This window comes from Spea bombifrons, chromosome 3, assembly GCF_027358695.1.
Source record: "Spea bombifrons isolate aSpeBom1 chromosome 3, aSpeBom1.2.pri, whole genome shotgun sequence".
NCBI lineage: Eukaryota > Metazoa > Chordata > Amphibia > Anura > Pelobatidae > Spea > Spea bombifrons.
Genome location: NC_071089.1, coordinates 69997067 through 70019945, shown reverse-complemented (window position 1 = coordinate 70019945; position 22879 = coordinate 69997067). Strand labels below are relative to the sequence as shown.

The 22879-nt window shown below is 37.5% G+C and overlaps 1 protein-coding gene across 1 annotated transcript in view; it reads left to right on the top strand.

The window, feature by feature from the left end:
* Window positions 1-17703, top strand: part of LOC128484804 (cytochrome b5 reductase 4) — a 48471-nt gene extending 30768 nt beyond the window's left edge. Inside the window, exons 10-16 of the mRNA XM_053461345.1 lie at window positions 3095-3217; window positions 4370-4510; window positions 8037-8189; window positions 12453-12603; window positions 13440-13526; window positions 15931-16095; window positions 17515-17703. Coding sequence (XP_053317320.1) covers window positions 3095-3217; window positions 4370-4510; window positions 8037-8189; window positions 12453-12603; window positions 13440-13526; window positions 15931-16095; window positions 17515-17569 — 875 coding nt within the window. The 3' untranslated portion in view covers window positions 17570-17703. The remainder of the gene's footprint in view (window positions 1-3094; window positions 3218-4369; window positions 4511-8036; window positions 8190-12452; window positions 12604-13439; window positions 13527-15930; window positions 16096-17514) is intronic.
* Window positions 17704-22879: the final 5176 nt, after the last annotated feature.

The window sequence follows — 22879 nt, the reverse complement described above, 5'->3', positions numbered from 1 at the left end:
GCTTACTTGAGTTGCTTAATTTTGAGAAATCAGTAATGACCTTTTTATACGGAACAGGTACAAAAATTGAAAGCCTGGACTGTTTTTAAGGAGTTATTTGACTTTTAGACATTTAAGTACAAAATACACATGTTGCTGTGAACATCATTTCACAGAGTATGTATGAGTAAGACTCTCTTTATATGATTTTTAAATTATATGTTTTCTTCTATTTGCCATGAAAAAAATTTCTAAGTGTGGCCACATATCTAAACATGTTTGTATAACGTGATGACAGATTTGCTTTTCATTGTGCAACATATCCACCCGCTAATAGTCTGCAACAGATACAATACACAGTCTACAGTAGACACAATTCAGAAGGAAAACAGTGCTTTTAGTTTAAAGGTTATTAATGAGCAGACAGATACCAATACGCTAGATGTATGTATGGGTTGTATGTGCTTCGATTGAGCTGTTCCAGTATATGAACCAGATGCTTTTTATCTAATGTAAAAATTGGACATTGTGGACCTCTGTAGAGGAGAACATTTTGTGTATACCTTGACCAGAAACCTGACTAAAGAACCACATCCGTATCACCATCTGTTTGTACTTAAAAAAGAGGTCCTGCTGGACATAAATTATTTGTTTTTCAGCATCAAACACAAGTTGTTTGCCATTATGTACTATAGAATTGAAACAATGTAGGGTCCGTGACCTGGGTGATTAATTTAATTCCCATGTGCTGCCATCTTCAGATACTTAAGGGGCATTAGCTGACCCACAGCATTTATACATCCATCCATCTATCTATCTATCTATCTGCCTGTCTGTCTGTCTGTCTATCTATCCTCACTGGCCACCTGTTCAGCTGCTTGTTGCAGACAAACAAAAAGCTAATCAGCCAATCACATGGCAGCAACTCAATGCATTTAGGCATGTAGACATGGTGAAGAAAACTTGCTGACATTCAAACTAAGAATCAGAATGGGGAAGAAAGGGTATTTAAGTGGCTTTGAACGTGGGATGGTTGTTGATGCGAGACAGGCTGGTCTGAGTATTTCAGAAACTGCTGATCTACTGGGATTTTCACGCACAACCATCTCTATAGTTTATAGAAAATGGTCAAAAAAAAAAATATCCAGTGAGCGGCAGTTGTGTGGACGAAAAACCTTGTTGATGTCAGAGGTCAGAGGAGAATGGGCAGACTGTTTCGAGATGATAGAAAGGCAACAGTAACTCAAATAACTACTTGTTACAACCAAGTTATGCAGAATACAATCTCTGAACACACAACATGTCGAATTTAGAAGCAGATGGGCTACAGCAGCAGAAGACCACACGAGTGCCACTCCTGTCAGCTAAGAACAGGAAACTGAGGCTACATTTGGCGCAGGCTCACCCAAATTGGACAATGGAAGACTGGAAGAACGTTGCCTGGTCGGATAAGTCTCGATTGCAGCCACAACATTCAGATGGCAGGGTCAGACTGTTGTAAACAACATGAAAGCATGGATCCATCCTGCCTTGTATCAACGGTTCGAGCTGGTGGTGTAATGGTGTGGGGGACATTTTCTTGGCACACTTTGGGCCCCGTTAGTACCATTTGAGCCCCTTAGTACCAATTTAGCATTGTTTAAATGTGGCAGCCTACCTGAGTATTGTTGCTGACCATGTCCATCCCTTTATGACCACAGTGTACTCATCTTCTGATGGCTACTTCCAGCAGGATAATGCACCATGTCACAAAAAGTTCGCATCATCTCAAACTGGTTTCTTTAACATGACAATGAGTTCACTGTACTCCAATGGCCTCCACAGTCACCAGATCTCAATCTAATAGAGCACCTTTGGGGATGTGGTGGAACGGGAGATTCACATCATGGATGTGCAGCTGACAAATCTGCAGCAACTGCGTGATGCCATCGTGTCCATATGGACCAAAATCTCTGAGGAATGTTTCCAGCACCTTGTAGAAAGTATGCCACAAAGAATGAAGGCAGTTCTGAAGGGAAAAGGGGTTCCAATCTGGTACTAGCAATGTGTAACTAATAAAGTGGCCTGTGAGTGTATATATATAATAGACACCTCGTTCCTGCATTTGTCAGACTTAAGATCTAATACAGTCAATGTGCAACTCAGGGAACTGGTACCTCTAGATTGTAAGCTATTTTGAACAGGGCACTCCTCCCCTGTATTTCTGTATGTCATCTTGTTATGTTATATATACTAATTGTTATGTCCTGTCTACCTTTTGTACCGCACTGTGGAATTTGATGGTGCTATATAAAACATTAATAATAATAACTAAGGCTGGGTGTTGCTAGGGATGGACAAAGCCATAGCAAAAACAGGCAAACAAATAGAGAATAAAATCACATCTCTGTTGGCATTTAGCCCTTAAGCTCTGCTCAGTGAAAGCAAAGAGAACAGAGACCTGCTCGTAGGATTGTAAAAATGAAGCATCATGGGAAATAAACCTTTCAGAGCTGCCGGTAACAGTTACTTATCTTTTTTGTTTATATCTGCTCTATGTTAGAAAAAAACATATACAGGTAAATTACTTTCTAAATTCACAGTGCGTTATTTTTCTGCTAATATCATTTTAAGACTGAGACCTTTCATTATTTGCTGCAAAGCGTTATGAAAAGGACTCAACACATATATAAAGTCAGAATGCAGCTGCCTAAACATTGTAGAAGGAGTCAGAAAGACAAATCTGTGAGTCAGTCTGAAAATTGTGCAGTTATGAGCCTAATATATACTGGTATTTATAATTCTAGGAACCATGGCTACATGACTCCTGCTATAATACCTTAATGGGTAGACATAAAATTACATATAACTTATAACGATCCTGCTACCTCTAACACACCTACATTTTCCTCCACTCTGCAAAGTTGACATTTTGTCAAATTACATTTAAGCATTGATTTGTAAAAAGTGCTCCAATTCTTATATTTTGGGTTCTTTTAATAGTGATTTTTACCTGTTGTGGTTATGTAAGTGTCGCTATGTCTGTCCTGAGAACAACAAAGATGTTTTTCAACTCTCTGGTCCTCTGTTTTTTGGTACTTTCATACAACTAACCTGCCCTACACTTTGTTTTCAGTTCGTGTCAGTGAAAAAGCTGGGAAATTTGAAGTGGTGCTTCAGAAGAAGGATCCTATTATCTGGAAAAGTTTAGGGAAATATTTAGAAGGACATGACTCCTATATTAAAAGTTCCCAGAGAGGTATGTGAACAAGCTTCAGAGTTTATTTTATTGGTGATTTAGAAATCGGTGATTAATGTGAGACTCCAGCCATTATATGCAATTTACGACAAGTTCTCCCCCGCAGAATCTTGACAATCTTTCCATACCTCCAAGTCTTGGGCTTGCAGAAAAGGTGTTTGGCACACACGTGCAAGTGGGTCTAATGATAACCCCCAATGTACATGGGCATAAAGTACTAGATTTCAATACTTGCCATTGTCTTGCATTTATTGGCTGATTAAAGCAGTGCACTGCCTGGGGTAGTTTAAGTTTTTTTTCCTGTACAGGTTAAAAAATGCCTTATAAAGTATTTCTCATTAGTGAGGCTGTATGGTTCGCTAGACTCTCCTTGAATTCAACTTGTTTTATCATTTAAAAAATAATTTTGTGGCACTTCTTATAGATCATGATTGGCAAAAATATAGTTTTTGTTCAATTTGAAATTAAGTGCATAACATTCATGGTTTTGCAAAATAATCATTCTTTGCACCTAGGTTTTATTGGTGAATGTAAAAGCCTACTTTATTGCTTTGGTCAATTAATAATAGTACTGATTTTTTTACATCCCCAACAAGCAGCTAGGGGTTCGTCCTTCTTTACGCTCTATGAAAATGTATTATTTTGATTAAATGATGACCCATTGATTTCCTGTTATTGTTTTAGTAAAATGCCAGACAAGTAGTCGGTTCTGTTTTAAGATTCTATAGCCATAAATGCGTAAACACTTAATGGTTCTGGCATTTTCAGTCAATTACAGTTAGCCCTAAACTCTGAAAGAACAAAATGGCTCAATTTACTGATAAAAGCCAACAACTAAAACCCAAAGTCCTATTACACTTACTATTTTATGCTGTGATCCAAGTCAAATATATGGCCTATCTTTACAACAAATCTTGATCAAGTGATAGATCCTTCTCAATCAAGCCCCCCATTTTCAAATGTGGTTTCATGACCTTGTTATTGTTTGTCTAATTGATCCTTAACTTCTATAATCTTGTATTGATCTTAAACTATCCTATGCACATTGGTGGTTGTTTAAATTTAAAGTTTAGTTGATCAGTTCATTGGAAACAGGAACACAAGTAGACTTTCTAGTGTGAATCATTTTACAATGTTTTTCCTGTCTTGTAGGACTTTATTATAGGAAGTGCACACTGCTTTCAAAAAGTGATGTCAATTACAATACCAAGTTATTTTGCTTTGAACTACCTAAGAGCTGTTATCTTCAAGTGCCTGTGGGACATCATGTTTACCTCAAGCTACACATCGCAGGTAAGAAAATGTTCTTCTATTCTGTACATACTAGATTTCTCTGGCTTAAAAAGGGAAATACATTATAAACTATATAAGGAGGTAGATAAATTATGTTAAGATTGAATTGTGATCTTCCTTACTATACATAATTTATAGAGCAATATTTAAATGCAAGGAGAGAAGCTCTGTTGCAGATATGTGACTAGAGTGACTAGAGTAAAGATACACTAGAATGCATTGGTACAAATGAAGGTGACAGAAACCTCCACTTGAGATCAAACCAGTTTTGCCCAGAAAAGGGAAATATTCCTTCATGGCTCCAAGGGCAGCCAGAATAAACAATGGATTAACCACTATTTAAAAACATTATGAATACCCATACTTGTCAAAATGTAATTTGTTCTCGAAAGATTTAGATTTAGTCCCATTAATTTGAAAGCCAACTTCTAATGATGGGCTTTCTGAAATTCCATAACAAAACCTAAATAGACTATACACTACCCAGGTTTAACTTCATTGGCATTGCCACAAAGGATTTGCTCAGTGTGGTGTTTGAGTTGGGTAAATCACTCAAAACAACAATGGCAGCCTCTAGGTTTGCTGAGAATGGAAGCCCATTTTCATTGCCAATGCTAACCTTCATATTAGTGTTACTTCTATTAAAGGGACAATTTAATGTGCCAGACTGCCCCATCTTTAAAAGGCTAAAAAATAACTTCTGTTAGGGAGATGCTGCATAGCCCCCCTTACTCTATGATCTGACCACTGATTGGATGCTTCAAGCCGCCAATCAGCGCATGGGTTTTTTTTCAGACACCCTTCCTTCTTTCTGATACAATGTGTGTCTTCTTGTCTAGTAGCCAAGGTTAAAAATAGTGGATGAGGGTGCAAAATAAGAGTAAGAGCAGGCTAAAAGTAATATAAGAAAACAGACACTGCCTTGTCACTCCAAATATATATAATATATTATTATTTGTTTGATTCATATAGAGTATAGTACAAAGGAGAAACATGATGTGAGCAGTGCTTTCCATAATAATTTTAACTTACAGAGCAGATACATGTATATGTTCCCCCATCGTACCGTCAAACAATATCAAGTTAAAACAATATTGTGATGTTTCATGTTTTACAATGAAATACAGTGAAATATACTGGGATACAATGCAGAAAATGGCAATTGTTGGTGCACGTAAACAGGGTTCATAATAACATTTTGGAAAATCACTGAGCTAAGCAATAGACGACTTTGCTTCTCCTCACTCATAATTCAGCATGTGTTGTTTTTCTTTTTAGAGAGCTATTCGTTTTGCTTATTATATCATTATCTTGTAAAAACACTTCATCATTTTGTGCAAGTTACTTTAATAAAAGAGAATAACCTTTAATGGGCCGTACGTATAAAGAACATTTCCAAAGCAAAGAGCTTAAATTGGAGCAGTTGTCTTGGAAACAAATGGAATGTTGATTGTTTCACATTTAGCACTTAGAACCAAGACTTACCATTACAAATATAGTGAAATATAGATATACAGCACTTTCTTCTACTGAAATGCTTTTTAGTATACCATAAGTGATAAAGGATGCAAGCTTGGGGAGTGGTCTGACAAATCACCTTGCACTTTGTGTAACATGTCACATTTTTACATGTGGATTTGAATGTATTGATTTAGATCATAATATAAGCTGTTGTCCAACTGGCGGCCTGCAGGACAAATGTGGTTTCTAAAATGTTATTTTACCCCGTTCTGTCAGAAAAATATATGTTAATTTGTGTTCAAGCATGAATTTGAGAGTTCTACCCTTGGTCCATTGCTTTTGAAGGGCATAACACCCCTGCTGGTGCAGTAAAATGCATTTGATAGCATGTTTACAATTGTATGACCATGTCACGGTTTTCTATCAGATAACTGGACACATAGGGTATGGGTGTGCAAGGGTTAACGAGACAAGCACCTTTGGTCACACACTTAACACACCACAAAAACCACACCAAGCTCATAATACGTAATACGCTGTCACCACCAAGCTATGTTCAAAGCTGACTACAGCTTATGGACATTTCGATAACGCCCAGTTTCACATTGAACGGATCAAAAATGTATAAAACCCAATTTAACTAAAACAATTAAGTGATGTGGTTTATTCTGGCTTTCTCTGAAAGGTAGAGTTCGGTTAGAGCACAGAGACAGACACTGGATTAATATGTAGTTTAATCTGACTAATGTCACAGTGCTTATGTACAAAAATTATATGAACAAAGGTGATAACAATTGAGACATAGATACAGTTTGGAAAAATAAAACAAGGAGAAACAGAGAAAAACCTAATGGTACAAAAGCCATATAGTTCATCTGCAGGAACCTCAATGTCCTTGTTGAGTTGGAGGATTTCCAGTGATGTTCCAAATCCATAGAAAGTTCCAGGAGAGGTTCTCCGATTTTCCAAAAAACAGTCAGTTTTATCCCCTGGTGAGATGTTCCGCCCCTCCATTGTCACAGAGAGACGTCCCAGGCCTAGCCCTTAGTATCACACACATACCAAACTACATCTTAACATACATCTGTTAAGATTGACAGATCTCATTGTGTCCTCAAGATGACCCAAACCCAGCATAGAAGACCATCAGCCTAAATTCCATATCATATGGGAGTTTCCATTAATGGTCACTGAGGCTGAACCAGAATAAATTTATGGGAGAGCTCTGGTATGTACAAGGTGTTGGGTCAGTCTGTGTGGCTTAAGAGGACTAGCTGTTGGTTGTAAAAACGCATCTGATCAGGTTAACCCTTCCCATGCCAAACCCTTGTGTTAGCCTAACACAGGCTTTTCTCAGCCATGTTTTCCAGAGTACCAATAATTTTCCCATTGCTGACCAACACAGGTCAGTGCTCCCTTGCAGTTTTTTAGATGTATAACTCAATTGATAAGCTGGTTCCCATCCATAAGATTTTACATCCCACTTGGTGCAGGGCAGCAATTTATATGCGCTGGTCAGCAATATGTGAAAATTACATGTGCCCTGGAAAAAATGGCTGATGTGGTCGCCTGCATTTACAGCTATACCATGTGAGGTGAAAACGTGTTAATAATCAGGTCCAGAGTAGAGATGACTTATTGTAACTGATAATATCATGAAAAGTGAACATGAGAAAACCCCAATAAAAATTAAGTTAAACAGAGTGGTGATGACTGGCACTTTAAGCCAGCAGGCTGCATAAGCGTGGATGCAAGTTACATTTACTTTGCAGTGTGTGGCCCTGTTTATCCAGTCGGCGGCTGCACAACCCAATCTACCGCTGGTGCAGCAGTATCTGTAAGTCTTTGGTTTACCTGGTATTTTCCCTGGATTTCCAGAAGGCCAGTCCAAGTCAGTTTGCTGTATTTTACTAACTGTTGTCTAACATGTGAAACTGGTTTGATAGAGCCTAATTTAGAAATGTAAAAAGTAAAAATCAAAAGACGAACACAAAAACCTACCTGAAATTGTATGTTTTTTGTGGATTGTTGTGTACATTGTACAGACCTTTTTTTTTCATTTCAGGTGTAGAAGTAGTGAAACCATATACACCAGTTTCACAATGCTTAGTATTGGACGACCAGAAGACACCAAACCACTATAGTCGATATTTATATATAATGATAAAAATATATCCCAATGGATGTTTTTCTCCACAAATAGATCACTTGGCAGTAGGTAAGGTTAATATTATTTTCTTATTTCTGTTATTTTGAAGCTATATTTTTTAAGTATTAGTGTGGCCTACAGAATGCATTTTTATGTTGACAAATACAAAATGCATGATGCAGTTTCTTTTACAACCCCTACTGAACCAGCTTTGTCTAGTGTTTGTTCCATGGATATATATATTACATTATATTTATATAGCACCAACAGATTCCGTAACGCTGGAATTAAGACAATTTAAATATTATTAACAGGCGTTAAAGATAATAGTACAGAAAGAGAAAAGAGTGCCCTGCTCTTGCAAGCTTACACTCTGTTTAGTGTTTGAGGGAGAGCAGAGACAGTAGAAGGAGACTACTTAAGTGAGGATGAGTTGATTGTAGCAAGGGCGATATGGAGAGCTGTGTTGATCTTGCAGATGGACATGGCTGGTGCAAGGATGTTTGTCACCCTAGGCGGAGTCATGTGAGTGCAACATACACATGACACCTACCGTGTTTCCCCGAAAGTAAGACAGTGTCTTACTTTCTTTTTATCCCTAAAAGCCCCACTATGTCTTACTTTCGGGGTATGTCTTATATTGGGAAAAAATTGAGAGTGATGGGAGTTATGATGTACTTTTAGAGCATAATTAGATCATGAAAAAGACATTGGAAATGGTACAGCATAACACCCATCACTCTCACACACTTACCAATCAACACACCTACCAATCCACACGTATACCAATCCACACACATATACACCAATCCACACGTATACACAAATCCACACACATATACACTAATCCACACACATATACCAATCCACACACATATACACCAATCCACACACATATACACCAATCCACACACATATACACCAATCCACACACATATACACCAATCCACACACACATACACCAATCCACACACACATATACACCAATCCACTCTCACTTAATGCTTTCCTACCTTTCCTTTCTTCTTTCAGCTTCTTTTCCTCCTCTTCGCTCCTCTTCTTCAGTTCTTGTCTCCTTCCGGGTCAGAGGGCACGGACAGCGGTGGGCGCGGCTTCAGTGTTGTGCGCCGGGATCTGACAAGAAACCCCGGCGCACAACAGCTGTTGCCGCGCAGATCACAAGGGAGCGGTATCGGAGGTCATTAACAGACCTCCGGCTCCCTTGAGTGATTTTAAGCCGGGTTGAACCCGGCTTAAAATCACTCAAGGGAGCCGGAGGTCTGTTAAAGACCTCCGATACCGCTCCCTTGCGAGCCTGCTCCTCCAGCGGCGGACATTACTGTCCGTCTCTGGAGGGGTGCCGGGTGCCGCAGGTTGGCACCCCCTGGAGTGTGGCGCCCTGTGCGGTCGCACACCCCAAAGGTCGGCCCTGCTCTAAGGGGCCGGCCTTAGGGGTCTGCGGCCGCACAGGGTTTAAATAAAAACATCGGGGTTTTTTTTCAACTTTATTTAACATCCTCCATGTTAAATAAAGTTAAAAAAACTTTATTTAACATGGAGGATGTTAAATAAAGTTAAAAAAAAAACCCCGATGTTTTAATTTAAATCCTGTGCGGCCGCAGACACGTAAGGCCGGCCTTGGTGGGGACTTCCCGGCCCCTTAGAGTGGCGGACCCGGCAAATCCCCCGTGTTTCCCCGAAAGTAAGACATATGTCTTACTTTCGGGGTACGGCTTATATTAGCCGACCCCTCTGAAACCCCCGATACGTCTTACAATCGGGGGTGTCTTACTATCGGGGAAACACGGTACATTGCAGGCATTGATCACAGGTCACACATCCCAGCTAGCCCTGGCATCCTTTTTGCACAGATAGGACTTGCCCAGCACCCAGATTGAAGACATGGAACTTGCCCCAGCACCAAGATTACGTCGACAAAACTGCCCAGCACCCAAATTGCACACATAGGACGTGCCCCAGCATTCAGAACTCCTCCCACCTCTCTTTTGTCCCTGACTTTATTTCTCCCCTTCTCTCTTTCTGTTTCTGTCTGGTATCTATATTTTCTCTCCTCCTCTTTTACTTTACCTCTTCCTTTTTCACTATCCCTCACCTTTTGGCTTATTTCTCCTCTTTCTGTTTATCTGTCTTGGTCATTCTCTTTATCTAGCCTCCTCTTCGCTTTCTTTTTCTCCTAACCCCCTTTATTCTATTATCTCTCCCCCTGTTTCTCACCAGGTCTCCTCTTTTTGTTTATCTCATCTTTCCCATTTCTCTTTATCCCTCCTCCCATCTCTCTTCATCATTCCCTTTTTTCATAAACCCCTTCTCCCCATCTCTCAGTATCTCATCTCTCAATTTCCTCTTTATCTGCCCTCTCTTCATCTCCCCTTTCTTGTTTTCTTTGCCACTAATCCCTGTCTTGAATTCTCGTTCTCTCCCATCTCTCATCTTTATCATTATCTCCCCTTCTCGCCATATCTCCTCTTCCTTTCTCTTCATCATCTCTCCCCTATATCTTTATCTTTCCATTTTTACTATATCTCCCCTTTCTCACTATATATCTCCCCTTTTCTCCCCATCACTTACCTTGCTGATGTCCTGTGATGGGAGCACAAGGCCTCTGTCTTACTGCTCTGTTACGGTGCTCCCAGCTTTACTGCTGAGCAAAGGGCGGATCCAGAGCATGACCTCGAGAAGGGCACTCCCACTAACAACCAGATGCACACATGCAGACACTTGCACTAACACACAGACACTCACACAACTAGACACTAAGACTGAACATACACAGACACTTGAAACTAACACAAATGTGCACACTAAAATACACAACCAGATACCAACATAATCATACCTAGATAGTCAACACAACTAGACACAAATATTAACGTACCCAAACAAAGACACATGTTCACATGCTCACAATGCTTGGGAGGAATTTAGACCATTCTTCCTTACTGAACTGCTTAAGCTCAGCCATATTCTTTGGATGTTTGGTGTGAAAGGCTCTCTTGAGGTCATTCAACATCATCTCAAGTGGGTTAGTGGTGCCCTTTTTAACATAGTACTGCGTGTTCTTTCTAAACAATTCAACCATAGTTTCATCAGTTCACAAAACATTTTTTCCAGTCCTGCTGTGGAGTGTCAAGGTGATAAGAGAGCATTGACCTCTGCCTTGGTGCCCTATGAATCCTGTGTCTTTCTGAACGTGGAGTCATGAACGCTGGCTTTAGCTGACACGAGAGTCCTGCAGATCCCTTATGTTGTTTTAGGGGCATTTTGCCATCCTGGATGACTTTATGATTTGCTCTTTGAGTTGTTTTAGCAATATTACCCCTGTTGGGATGGTTGACTGCTGTCCCAAACCTTCTCCATCCGTTAAATATACTTCTGACAGTAGTTAAGTAGGATGACTGTGTAACCCATTCTGGACTGATGAACACCTGCTTTGCAGTGTTCCTAAAGAATATCTTTTGAGCCTTTCTTGACTATGGAACCTTGTGTGTTGACACCTCCAGTCTAATGGCCAGGTTCGACACTTGATTTAGGTAAGACTGGCCTAATTAAAACCCAATTGCCTATTAAAGTCTTTTAACACATAAGAAAAATAATCTCAAAACAAGTATATTTCTTGTTCTACATCAAATAAATGAAGCAATCATCAGACTTTGGTGCCATTTGTTCTCTAATTACCTATATATATATATATATATATATATATTACTACCCACAGCATGATCTGACTAAAAAACAGTGTGAAGAACATGAATGAATATGGGGAAAGTATTTTGTAACACAACTATATCTTTGTTAGTTTGGGAAAAGGAAGTCAAACCAGCAGAAATAGCTCCTGAATACTACCTAAAGTAAAATGTCTTCCATTAACTGAATGCTGCCTTGGGTAAAGGTAATCTAGTTCAGGAAAATACCTGAACTAAAGGCTGCAATGAGTGAATTTGGCTATAGATTATTTTTCTTTGGTATCACTTAGACTTAGGCCTGTTTATTCGTTAGCCCCACATGATGTATAGTTACAAATCAGTTAGCCTGGCATAATGTATAGTGTTCACAGGAGCTGTTCTTAATGCATATTGGTGGAGTTGAAATGTTTAACCCATCTGCAAACCTATGGCTTAGTGAAAATACAATGAATATAATATATATATATTTAAATTGGACATTTATCTTTGGCTAATATTTGGAATTAACTACACACACTTTCGTAGTGTTAATGCTCTATGTATTTAAGTCACTTCATTACATTTTTATTATGGCTTTCTAATTCATCAGCATTAGAGTGGTGTGTTTATTTATTTTACATTTATACAGGTGATTATATCTCCATCAGCAGCCCTCAGGGAGATTTCAGGATGTCCCAGACTGGAAACGTGGAGGATGTCTTTCTTTTGTCAGCAGGAACTGGTATAACCCCAATGATACAACTACTGGGGCATGTTTTACATAATGTTTCAAACCTCAGGTGAATATTACTTTCATATGTCTGTTCATTCATACAGTATACTGTTATAGAGACCTAGCTGTATAGCTGTAAGTACCAAATCTTGAAGGGCATACATAATTTCTGCAAATGTTCAATGTAAGCAACAGTCAACTTTTACAACAAAGGCTAGAGACTTTATAAATACGTTGTTGAAAAGCATGGTATGAAATCATTAGTATTGCAGAAATAATTGCTGCGCACAATGTGCTATGTTAGCATGGCAGGTAATTGATTACAGCACCTAATATTTTAGTGAACGCTTTGTATGGATCATGGTATTTCTATCAAGTCGTTTTTTTTTTTGTTCCAGTAGCAACAGGTAAGTCTTATTATATAGATTGGCAAAAGCGCAGTTATTATGCACTAGTGCTCAACAGCCAAGAGGATTATTACATTATTGGTCTATTTAGCTTCATCTTTCTGCTGGGAAGTTTCATACCTGTAGTGGTTGAAGTGTATAGGTCTATACAATTATAATTTCTGGTATATAATGGTATGCATGGACATGCTCAGAGTGTTTGAGAAAGCCCCCCGAAATATCATATAACTGACAAAACTGGCAGCCTTCAAGTCTGCAGATAAAAGAAGTTTATTGAAACAAAATGAAATATAACACAATTGTCATTAATGAAAAGCTACATTACTTTATACAGCAATGTTACTTTTTCCTATTTTTCCTATATAAATGAAAATGACATTGACCTTTAAGTGGCATTGCTTAGTGGATTTTATTTTTGTATTGTTTTAATGCCAAAATAAAAAAATAACTTGTTTATTTTAATGTTGTTTCACCACCCCCAATCCCCCACCCTCAGAAAAGTCAAGCTGATATTTTTCAACAAAACAGAGGATGATATTTTATGGAGAGAACAAATCGACAAACTTTGTGTAACAGATAAGCGGTAAAGTATATTAGAAATAAAAAAAAAAACCTCTTTGTTTTGGCTTGTTTTAATTTCAGGTATATAATTGTATGCAGGGACATTTGTCATATATCTTACAAGAAAAAATTATTTTATGTATGAGAAATCTCTAGTGTAATAATGATTTGCCTTTAGTGGAGGCGGTAATATTGAATCCCTTAAGGACTTATACCGTCATACATCTATATATGCTCAAGGTGTATTTTTAGAAATACCACCATCAGCTGGATATGTCTATTCATTGTGAGTTTAAAAAAAAAAAGTAATAAATTATTTTTAATAGAACACTTGCAGTAGCATATACTTGTCTGCCTTCTTATGTCTCTAGTTAGATTGTTTCTCGTGTGTTTTCATGCGACGTTGCCCTTGGTTAACAAGTCATTTTCCGTACCTTCTTAGAAAGGTTCATAGCGTTTGCTGTTTTTCTGCTGGGCTGTTACTTTTTTACTTTGTAATGTACCTTGCATAATGTGCCTGCTGAAAAACCACGATAAGCGAAGAGAAAAACTTTTCCTACTAACCCGCAGAAAAGTAGCAAGCGCAATTTCAAACCTAAGCTCTATGCAAAACATAGAACATGTAAGAGAGAAACCTTTTTCCAAAATTTGCCAAAGGAACTGTAGTCTGAGATATTTGTTTATGTTGAAAAAAAATGTATTACCGCAAAAAAAATGAAAATTAATTGGTTTATCTATGAGATTGTTCCGTACGTGACCAAAAGTATGTGTACACTCCCCTGATTGAGTTTAGGTGTTTTAGCCACATCTATTGCTAACGGGTATAAAATCAAGCAGATAGGTATGCTATCTCCATAGACAAACATTAGCAGTAGAATCATTATGCAGGGCACTATTATAGGTTGCCACAAGTCAGTTTGGGGAATTTTGACGCTACTTGATGTGCCCCATCCACTATAAGTGCTATCAGTGTCTAGGAGTAAAAACTCAGCCACATAGCAGTAGACCACACATTCTTATAGAGCAGGACTGGTGAGTGTGGAAGCATATAGTGCATAAACAGATCACCTGTCCTCTGTAGCATCACTTACTTTGAAACTGCCTCTGGAAGTAACAGCAGCATAAGCACTGTGTGTTGGGAGTTTCACAAAATGGGTTTCCATGGTAAAGCAGCTGCTGCACACAAGCCGAAGATCCCTATGCGCAATCCCAAGTGTCGGCTGGGGTAGTGAAAAGCATGCCACCACTGGACTCTGGAAATATGTCCTTTGAAGTGATAAATCACGCTTCACTATCTGGAGGTCTGATCGATTAATGTGGGTATGGTGGATGCCAGGAGAATGCTATCTACTGGAATGCATAGTTCCTACTGTAACATTTGGTGGCGAAGGGATAATGGTTTGTGGCTGACACCTGATCACAGATCCATCTGGGTTGCTAGTTGTGTGGGCATGTGTTTCCTGCTTAATCTGTTATGAATGTATCTGGGGACCAGAATAGCTGTCCTCCTCCATATAGAAGCTGGGTTGGTTGGACAGGTCTCACAAGGAGCATGACTAGCCCATATAATGTCACAAAGAGGGCAGGCAGTGCCAGAACTTGGTGGGCAAAGCAGGGCCCTTTTTACCCAAGGACAAAGGGAAATGTTCCCTGGTCCTAGGTTTACCTTAGAGGGCCACAACAGTTTCAATGGAGGTTGATATCTGTACAGCCACCAGCTCATCTTTACTGTGTAAAAAAACTTGAAATACTGTGGAATAGCTAGTCAGTGTCCACCTCCATTGCACTGCATCTCCAAGAATGAAGCTCCATCAATGGGTTCAGAGACTGGGTAGTTGTGGGTCTCCTGGGAAAGGCTTATCAGTCCTATTTTACTTTTAAAGATGACTCTGTGACCAAACACCATTCCTTCCACTTGGAGAAAAACAAAGAGGTGACCAGAGGCACAATAACATGTCTCTGTTGTGGCTAAGCAGCTGCAGGAGGAATTTTGGGAACATTTAAGCTTACAAGTGTGTGGCTTCTCAGCAGGCAGCTACCTCCCGATTTTATGGGTTCATTGGATGAACTGTCATTTTCCCATGTTTGGTTTGGGTTTTGGGCTCAACAGAGGATCCCTGTCTGTGCCATTTACATAAAAGCCTGCAAAACAGACCAAGGTTCCAGTGTCAACCAAGACAATTGGAGTAACATTATCTTAGCCCAAGAGAACCACTGTGATGGGCACTGGAGGTTTTAGTTATTTTACAGATTAAATGAAAATAGAAATAATGAAATATTTGAAGATAATGTCAATTGTTCTGCTGTGTGTTTTGGTCTAAATAATTAATGTGATGCTGAGTATTTCTACCCATCACATCTCCATTAAACTATGCCAGGCATTTAACGATGTAATATTTAATCATACTATTGTTATTTTCATTCAGATTTGAAGCCCAGTTTGTACTTTCTGAGCCTAGCAATGGATGGAATGGATATAAGGGCCACATATCATTGCAGCTGTTGTCAGACACTATCAGAAGAAGTGAAAGAGACTCCAAAGTGCTTATATGTATCTGTGGTCCCAATGGATTTGTTGATCAAGGAATACGGTAATGACTGCAAACCCTGAAGACCCATGCTACACGCAATATTTATTTTTCTTAAATGTTTATGGGCTAGCTTATGATTCAGGCCAGGCATTTTCTTGGTACATTGCAACAGAGAAGCAATATTGAGTTATTTTTTAAAGGTTATAGTTTCGTAGATTCAACAGTTCATATTTAAGTATGCAAAAACGAATATGTTTTTCTCTGCTCTTCCTGCAATATTTATTATGACATTTCCTGCTTTCTTGTACCACAATAGCAGCTAGCGGCATCCCAGAGAGGTGCTTATGTGATCACAAGATTTCATCTCACTTGCTGGTGCTGACGGATGTTTGTAGCGTTTTCTTCTTTACTGCAGAAGCTGTTCTGACGGACATGTCAGCTGTGCATCCTGATGTCATATGATGTAATCTGTTCTGTCTTTACAGTTCCAACGCTCTGCCCTGAGGCACATAACAATTATAAGACTGATCTTTCAGATTTTAATACACCTCCAAATAAATTATATAAGTTTACATGACATTTCAGGTCACATTTCCAGTCCTCATCCTCTGTATATCTACAGGTGTATTTTTAACTTCCTTCAGTTTAAGAATCTATGAGATAATTAAATCTATGAGACATTCAGAATTAATTATGCCATAACATCTTCTGTAGTCTTAACAACCGCAAAACAGCTTAATATACTGTTGTTGCTATGGTGCATAAATATTAACTTTGTCACATCCTTATGATTTTATTTGAATACTTGCATACACCCATATTTTTCATTTTATTGGTTTCAAAACATTGTTATCATTTCCAAATCATATGGAATTGAAGGCATGTAAAAAACAAGACTGTTAAATCTGGCTAGGTTATATAATAAACTACTTCTAAATCTGTATCATCTGTATATGAGTAAAAAGTATCCTGCCAATATGCATTGTAAATGTAATGATAAATTACATAGGTGCATCTCTTATGAAGTATGCTAATTTAAATTTTATCTTAACACTTAAAAGGTCATCTAGGCCCGTGGTTACCAACCAAGTCCTGAAGACAAAGAGATTGAAATAGAAAAAAAAAATGGACCATTGATGTTCTTTAAGGACTGGGTCAGAAACCACTGATCTAACCACAAAAACAGAGTTTGAGAAAACATTATATTGATATTCTTACATACATTTGTATGGGGTAGTCACATATTTGGCATGTCTAGCTACATATACAGTATTTTACTACTGAATATATTTTATATTGGAATTTTAAAAAATCTGGTGCTTTTACTCTTGCTCTGAATAGTTTTCCAAGATGATGCCTCCTTACCATTTACATGAATTTACATGTTTTCCCTATTTTAGTGCTTGGACTGCATTCATAAGGCATCTATTGGGTAATTTAATCCAGTGAACTATACCTATTTTTTGTTCTTTATTTTAGATTTCTGCAAGACCTTGGCTTTTCCTCTGAAGAAGTATTTCCTTTCAGAGAATGATTTTGTCTTCCTTCTAAAGAATAATTATATATTCAACTGCAATTGGACTTTCTTTGTGCTTATATTATGCTGATTGCTTGTAAGGAACATATGGATAAACAAAGGTTTATATATAGATATTTTTCTGCATTCCATTATGCCAACTGTGGACTGTGAATGTCATTATGCAGACGGGTAGATTATGAAAAGTCCTACTTTCTGTACGTGTTTACAGACATATTGTTCTAATTCACATTTTTTGTTAGATTAGACAGTAGTTTTAAAATATCCCTCCATCAGCTATTTCACATCATGTCTAGTAAGTTTGACTTTGCATATTACAATGAGGACAAAGCCTTCTCAATCAGTGAAATATTAATTTCACCTGGATTTCCTGATGGGGTTCATATGTTCCTATTATGTACAAAATCTTGTTTTCCCCCTACATTTCCCCATAGCACACAAACTCTGTTCATTTATTATTTTCTTACAAAATTTGTAATGTAAAAGAATCATTGCAGGTTGTATGCATACATTTTCTTAGTAATAATACTGTTAATTTTCATTATTATATTTGTAATGAAAAGTTACTTGAATCATTACTGTATTGTTTTCTAGGTAACTGTTAAACTCAGGAAGTATATTAAAGCTATAGACCGGTTGAAAACTTTCCTGCATATTTAGTTAGTTGAAACATCTCTTTGTTGCCAGTTTAGCCCAGGAAGAATTTATGACATCATTCAGATTAATTCTAGTCAACCAGTAGTCATTTTTAAAATGGAATATTCTTTGTTTCCCAAAATGCATTCAATCTAATCTTAAAGTCTTGGCAACAGCATAACAACTTAATATACTGTTGTTGCGATGGTGCATATCTATTCCCTTTGTTACAGCCTTATGATTTTATTCTAATTCTTGCATACATTTTTTTTTATTTTATTGGTTTTGAAAACATTGCTAACGTTTCAAAATCATATTATGATTAGTATTCTACTTTTTAGTCAGGCCCTTCTATTCCAGGAAAACATTTGAATGCATGGAAAAAAAAACCTGTTAAATCTGGCTATGTAATAGAATAAACGGCCTCTAAACCTGTTTTACAATTTATATATGGTTAAAAAGTATCCTGACGATATGCCATGTAAATGTAATTATAACTTACATCGGTGTGTATATATATAAACCATGCTAATTTAAATTTCATCCCAACACTTAAAAGTTCATCTAGGCCAGTAGTTGCCAACCCAGTCCTCAAGGCACATTAACATCCAGAATTTAGTAAATTCTGTGTTTTTTTCAATCGGGAGATTAAACAAAAACTGGACCAGGGTTGGAAATAGGGCATTAGTCAATATAATTATGTATCGCTCGAAGATCAATTGAGCAAAAGAAAATGCTTTATTAAATATAGCTACGTGATGCATGCATAACATGTTTTGCTACTAGACAGCCTATTCTGTGTTCTGAAGTAGTAGAAGGGGAATGTATTTTTATAGTCATCTCGGAAGATTAACCCTTCCAAAGTTGACTGGATGGGTATCTTATTATATTAAACATTTTAAAAAAAAATTTAAAAATTTATATTTTTGTGATAAAGCTCAAAATCAAAGATCTTGGCATCAAAGTGTCAATGTTGTATCTCCATATATCTCATTTCTGCCATTTCTAAGCTCTTCTATTTGTCACCCCTCTCAAATGGGTTCTAACTTTTTTAATACCCATGCCTATACCCATGAAACTGAGGAGAGCCGGATTATTTTGAAAGGCAAAATTTGCAGATATACGCTACGCTGTAAGAAACCTTTTCTAATGTTTCTTATATGCTCATTAATTCTGATTTTGAAGGGACTACAAACCCTGCCCATCCTAATAGACACCATTCTAAAAAAATAACACCTGAGGTGTCAAATGTAATTGGATTACAGTATGTGTAATAGGGTATTCTAATATAGTTTTGTGATTAAATGTAATATTGTTGCTACTTAAAATCCTTTAGGAATTGTATGAATAAAAGCCTATCTGAAATATACTATGATTTTATTTTTTGTACCCTTTGTGACAATGGTTGTTTTAACATTTCTGCGCTGCTCGTGTTTAGCTGTAATTTTATTCTTTCCCGTTTTACTGAACCCACATAATTTTTTTTGTTTGTTCAGGACAAGAAGACATCTTTCTTTAGATGTCATTGTTTTGATTGTATCATATTATTTACTCTAAAAAAAAAAATGGTTAAAAAGTTAGAAAAAGATGACTTTTTCTAACTTTTACTTGAAAATATCTTTTACTTATCTATAAAAACTAATGAAAAAACATGCAAAATAGATTGTACTATTTGTTCTGAGTTTAGAAATATCCAGTTTTATGTTCTTTTTCTGCATGTTATGGGGCAATAAGTACAGGTAGCATTTTGCTGTTTCAAAACCATTTTTTCCAAATATGGTAATTCTTCCCCCCATGTGCTATTTCGGGTATCTTTGAAGCCAGCCAATGCAATTAACCCCATCAAATCATATATTTTTGAAAACTAGACACCCCAGGGTGTTTCAAATTCTCTGCACTAATTCTACCACCAGTCTTTGTCAAACTTTGTCGTAGTCATTTTTTTCACACACATTTTACTTCAGGTATGAATTAACAGGTCCTGGTATATGTCATAAAACACCCCAATATGTGTTCAGCAACATCTCCTGAGTACAGTGATACCCCACATGAATGTGTGGGGGCAAATGGGCCACATTTGGGGCATACACATGTTTCAATGTTAAACTTTGACATTTGGTGATCCACTGCCCATGCCCTATTTGGTACATCTTTGAGCTTAGCCTGTTCAGTGTGCCCTATAAAACCATATATTTTTGAAAACTAGACATCCCAGGGTATTTCAAATGCTGGTATTTTAACTCTTTGCATGCACACATTTTACCACCAGTATTTTTTCTGTATTTTTGCAGTAGTATTTTTTGTGTGTATTTTTTTCCCACACTTAGGTATTTTAGGTATGAATTTACAGCTCCTGGTATATGTCACTGTCACACAACACCCCAATATGTGTTCAGCAACATCGGATTTCTGGGGGATAAAAGGCCACATTTGGGGAATGTGCATTTTTTGTGACGTGTGGTCATCCTTCCCCCGGTGTTAATTGGGACATTGTTGAACCCGGCCAATTCAATTTACCCCGTCAAATCATATATTTTTTTAAAGTAGACACCCCATGGCCATTTAACATGCCAGTATTTTAACTCTTTCCATGCGAGAATTGTTTTAAGCTTAAGCGCTAATTTTAGGACTTGCTCATGAAAATATTTTTATATATATATTTTATTTTTTACTATTTTCTTTTAATTTTTTCAATTTATTTTACTAATCACATTGTGATTAGAAAGCTGGGCTCCACTGACTTGCATGGTTAAATGCAGTACCTGTATTCAACCTGCAAGTGGAGCCAGATTCTCAGGAGGGTCTTTCCAGACCCTCCTGAGAACTCTTTTCAACTCCATTGTTTATTTTTAAAGGACGTCGCCATCTTGCGAGTGGCAAAATCACTCGCAGCTGGGGTGAGTGTCGCTGAATGTCTGCATGTCATATGGGAGAAGGTACCCATTGATTGGTTGGTTGATATTCCTTTTGAAGTTATGTCTCCCTGGCCCAAATGAGACTTCTTATCACCACCTGGGGTCTTAAAACAGTGCCCAAGAGATCTATCACCCTGATACAGACCCCCTGGAATTTATGACCTATTCAACCCTCAGGCACGCCTCAAGCATATCAATTACACTAAGACAACGATTATGCATATATGCATACACACATACATACACACACATCTGCTCGTAGTGTAACAAGGAAAAACCTAAAATTATTTATAGATGAGTACATAGTATAACATGCATTTAAGTAAAGGCTATCTTAATACAAAAAAAACATCTGAAATCTTTAAAAAAAAAATAATAAATAAAAAAACCTATATGAGAACTTTCTATAACACATACTGAATTTTTTTTTAAGTTAAGGAACTACATGTGACACCTCCATTTATATATCAGTGTCTGTGCAATCTCTATTATATAAGCAGGACGTGTAATGAGCATATAAAAGCATTAAAAAAAAATCTTACTGCTGTATTTGCCTTATGCCATCAAAACAATCTGTCTCTCTTCAGTTTTATGGGTATAGAAAAAGTGTAAACCCATTGGAGAGGGGGCGACTAGGAGAAAAGTTTAGGAATAGTAGAAATTAGATGGATATACAACCTTCATACTCTGATGCCAAGAGGCTTTAACTCTGGTTTTGTTTTAAGACTCTGACTCTGACCCCTTCCTCTATCTCAGGACAGTGAATAATGCTTCTAGCGGCGAAAAATGTTGTGCATGACGTAGTGGTAGTGTCTTCTTTCTGACTGCTGTAAAGATGAAAACGCTGATGGAATTCTGGTGGACGCCGGACTGCCACCGATACACGTTTCTTCGTTTGACTTTTTACAAACGGACCTTACGCGCAAGTCAACCACTTGTCATGTTTTTAAAGATTGTTTTTAAAGTACGGTGTATTATCGGGGGGAGTTTCCTTGATTCCCTCTGCACCTCAATAAGAACCCATTGTTTGATGAAAGGGAGCATAGAGATACACAACGCCTGTACATGCTAGAGACCGTATTTCGGTGGCTATAGTAAATGTGAGTGTGAAATCACACAGATTTTGATTTCATTGTAATCATTATTATAACTGATTCACACATTTCTTGGTATACTTTATTTTTCGTGGTTCCATTATGATTTGAGCCTTACTGGAACATTGTTGGATAGGTATATCTTCACTAATTTACTGGGCATTATTTATCTTACTGTTTTTTTTTTTTGAGGAGCATGCCAAATGTAGTTTTTCTGAAAGTTGGCTCCACTGTCACTTAAGTTTTTTATTTATATGGTTAACAATATCAGAAGCTTAGATTATCAAATAACTAAAACAAATAATTTAATAATTAATGTAATAATGCAAAGGGAAGAGACCAGGAATGCCATGTGTGAGATATACTTCCACTCGGGTATTGTTGACTAATGATTGTGCTTGGTGTTATTTTATAGCATCACCCATAAGCACACACACTATAATAAAAAAGTATTCCCTTTCACATAATCTCACAAAAGTGAGTACACCCCTTACATTTTTGTAAATATTTTATAATATCTTTTCATGTGACAACACTGCTACAATGTAAAGTAGTGAGTGTATAGCCTGTAAAACAGTGTAAACTTGCCATCCCCTCAAAATAACTCAAGACACAGCCATTAACCCCTTAACGTCCATTGACGGGTCCGGCACGTCATGCAA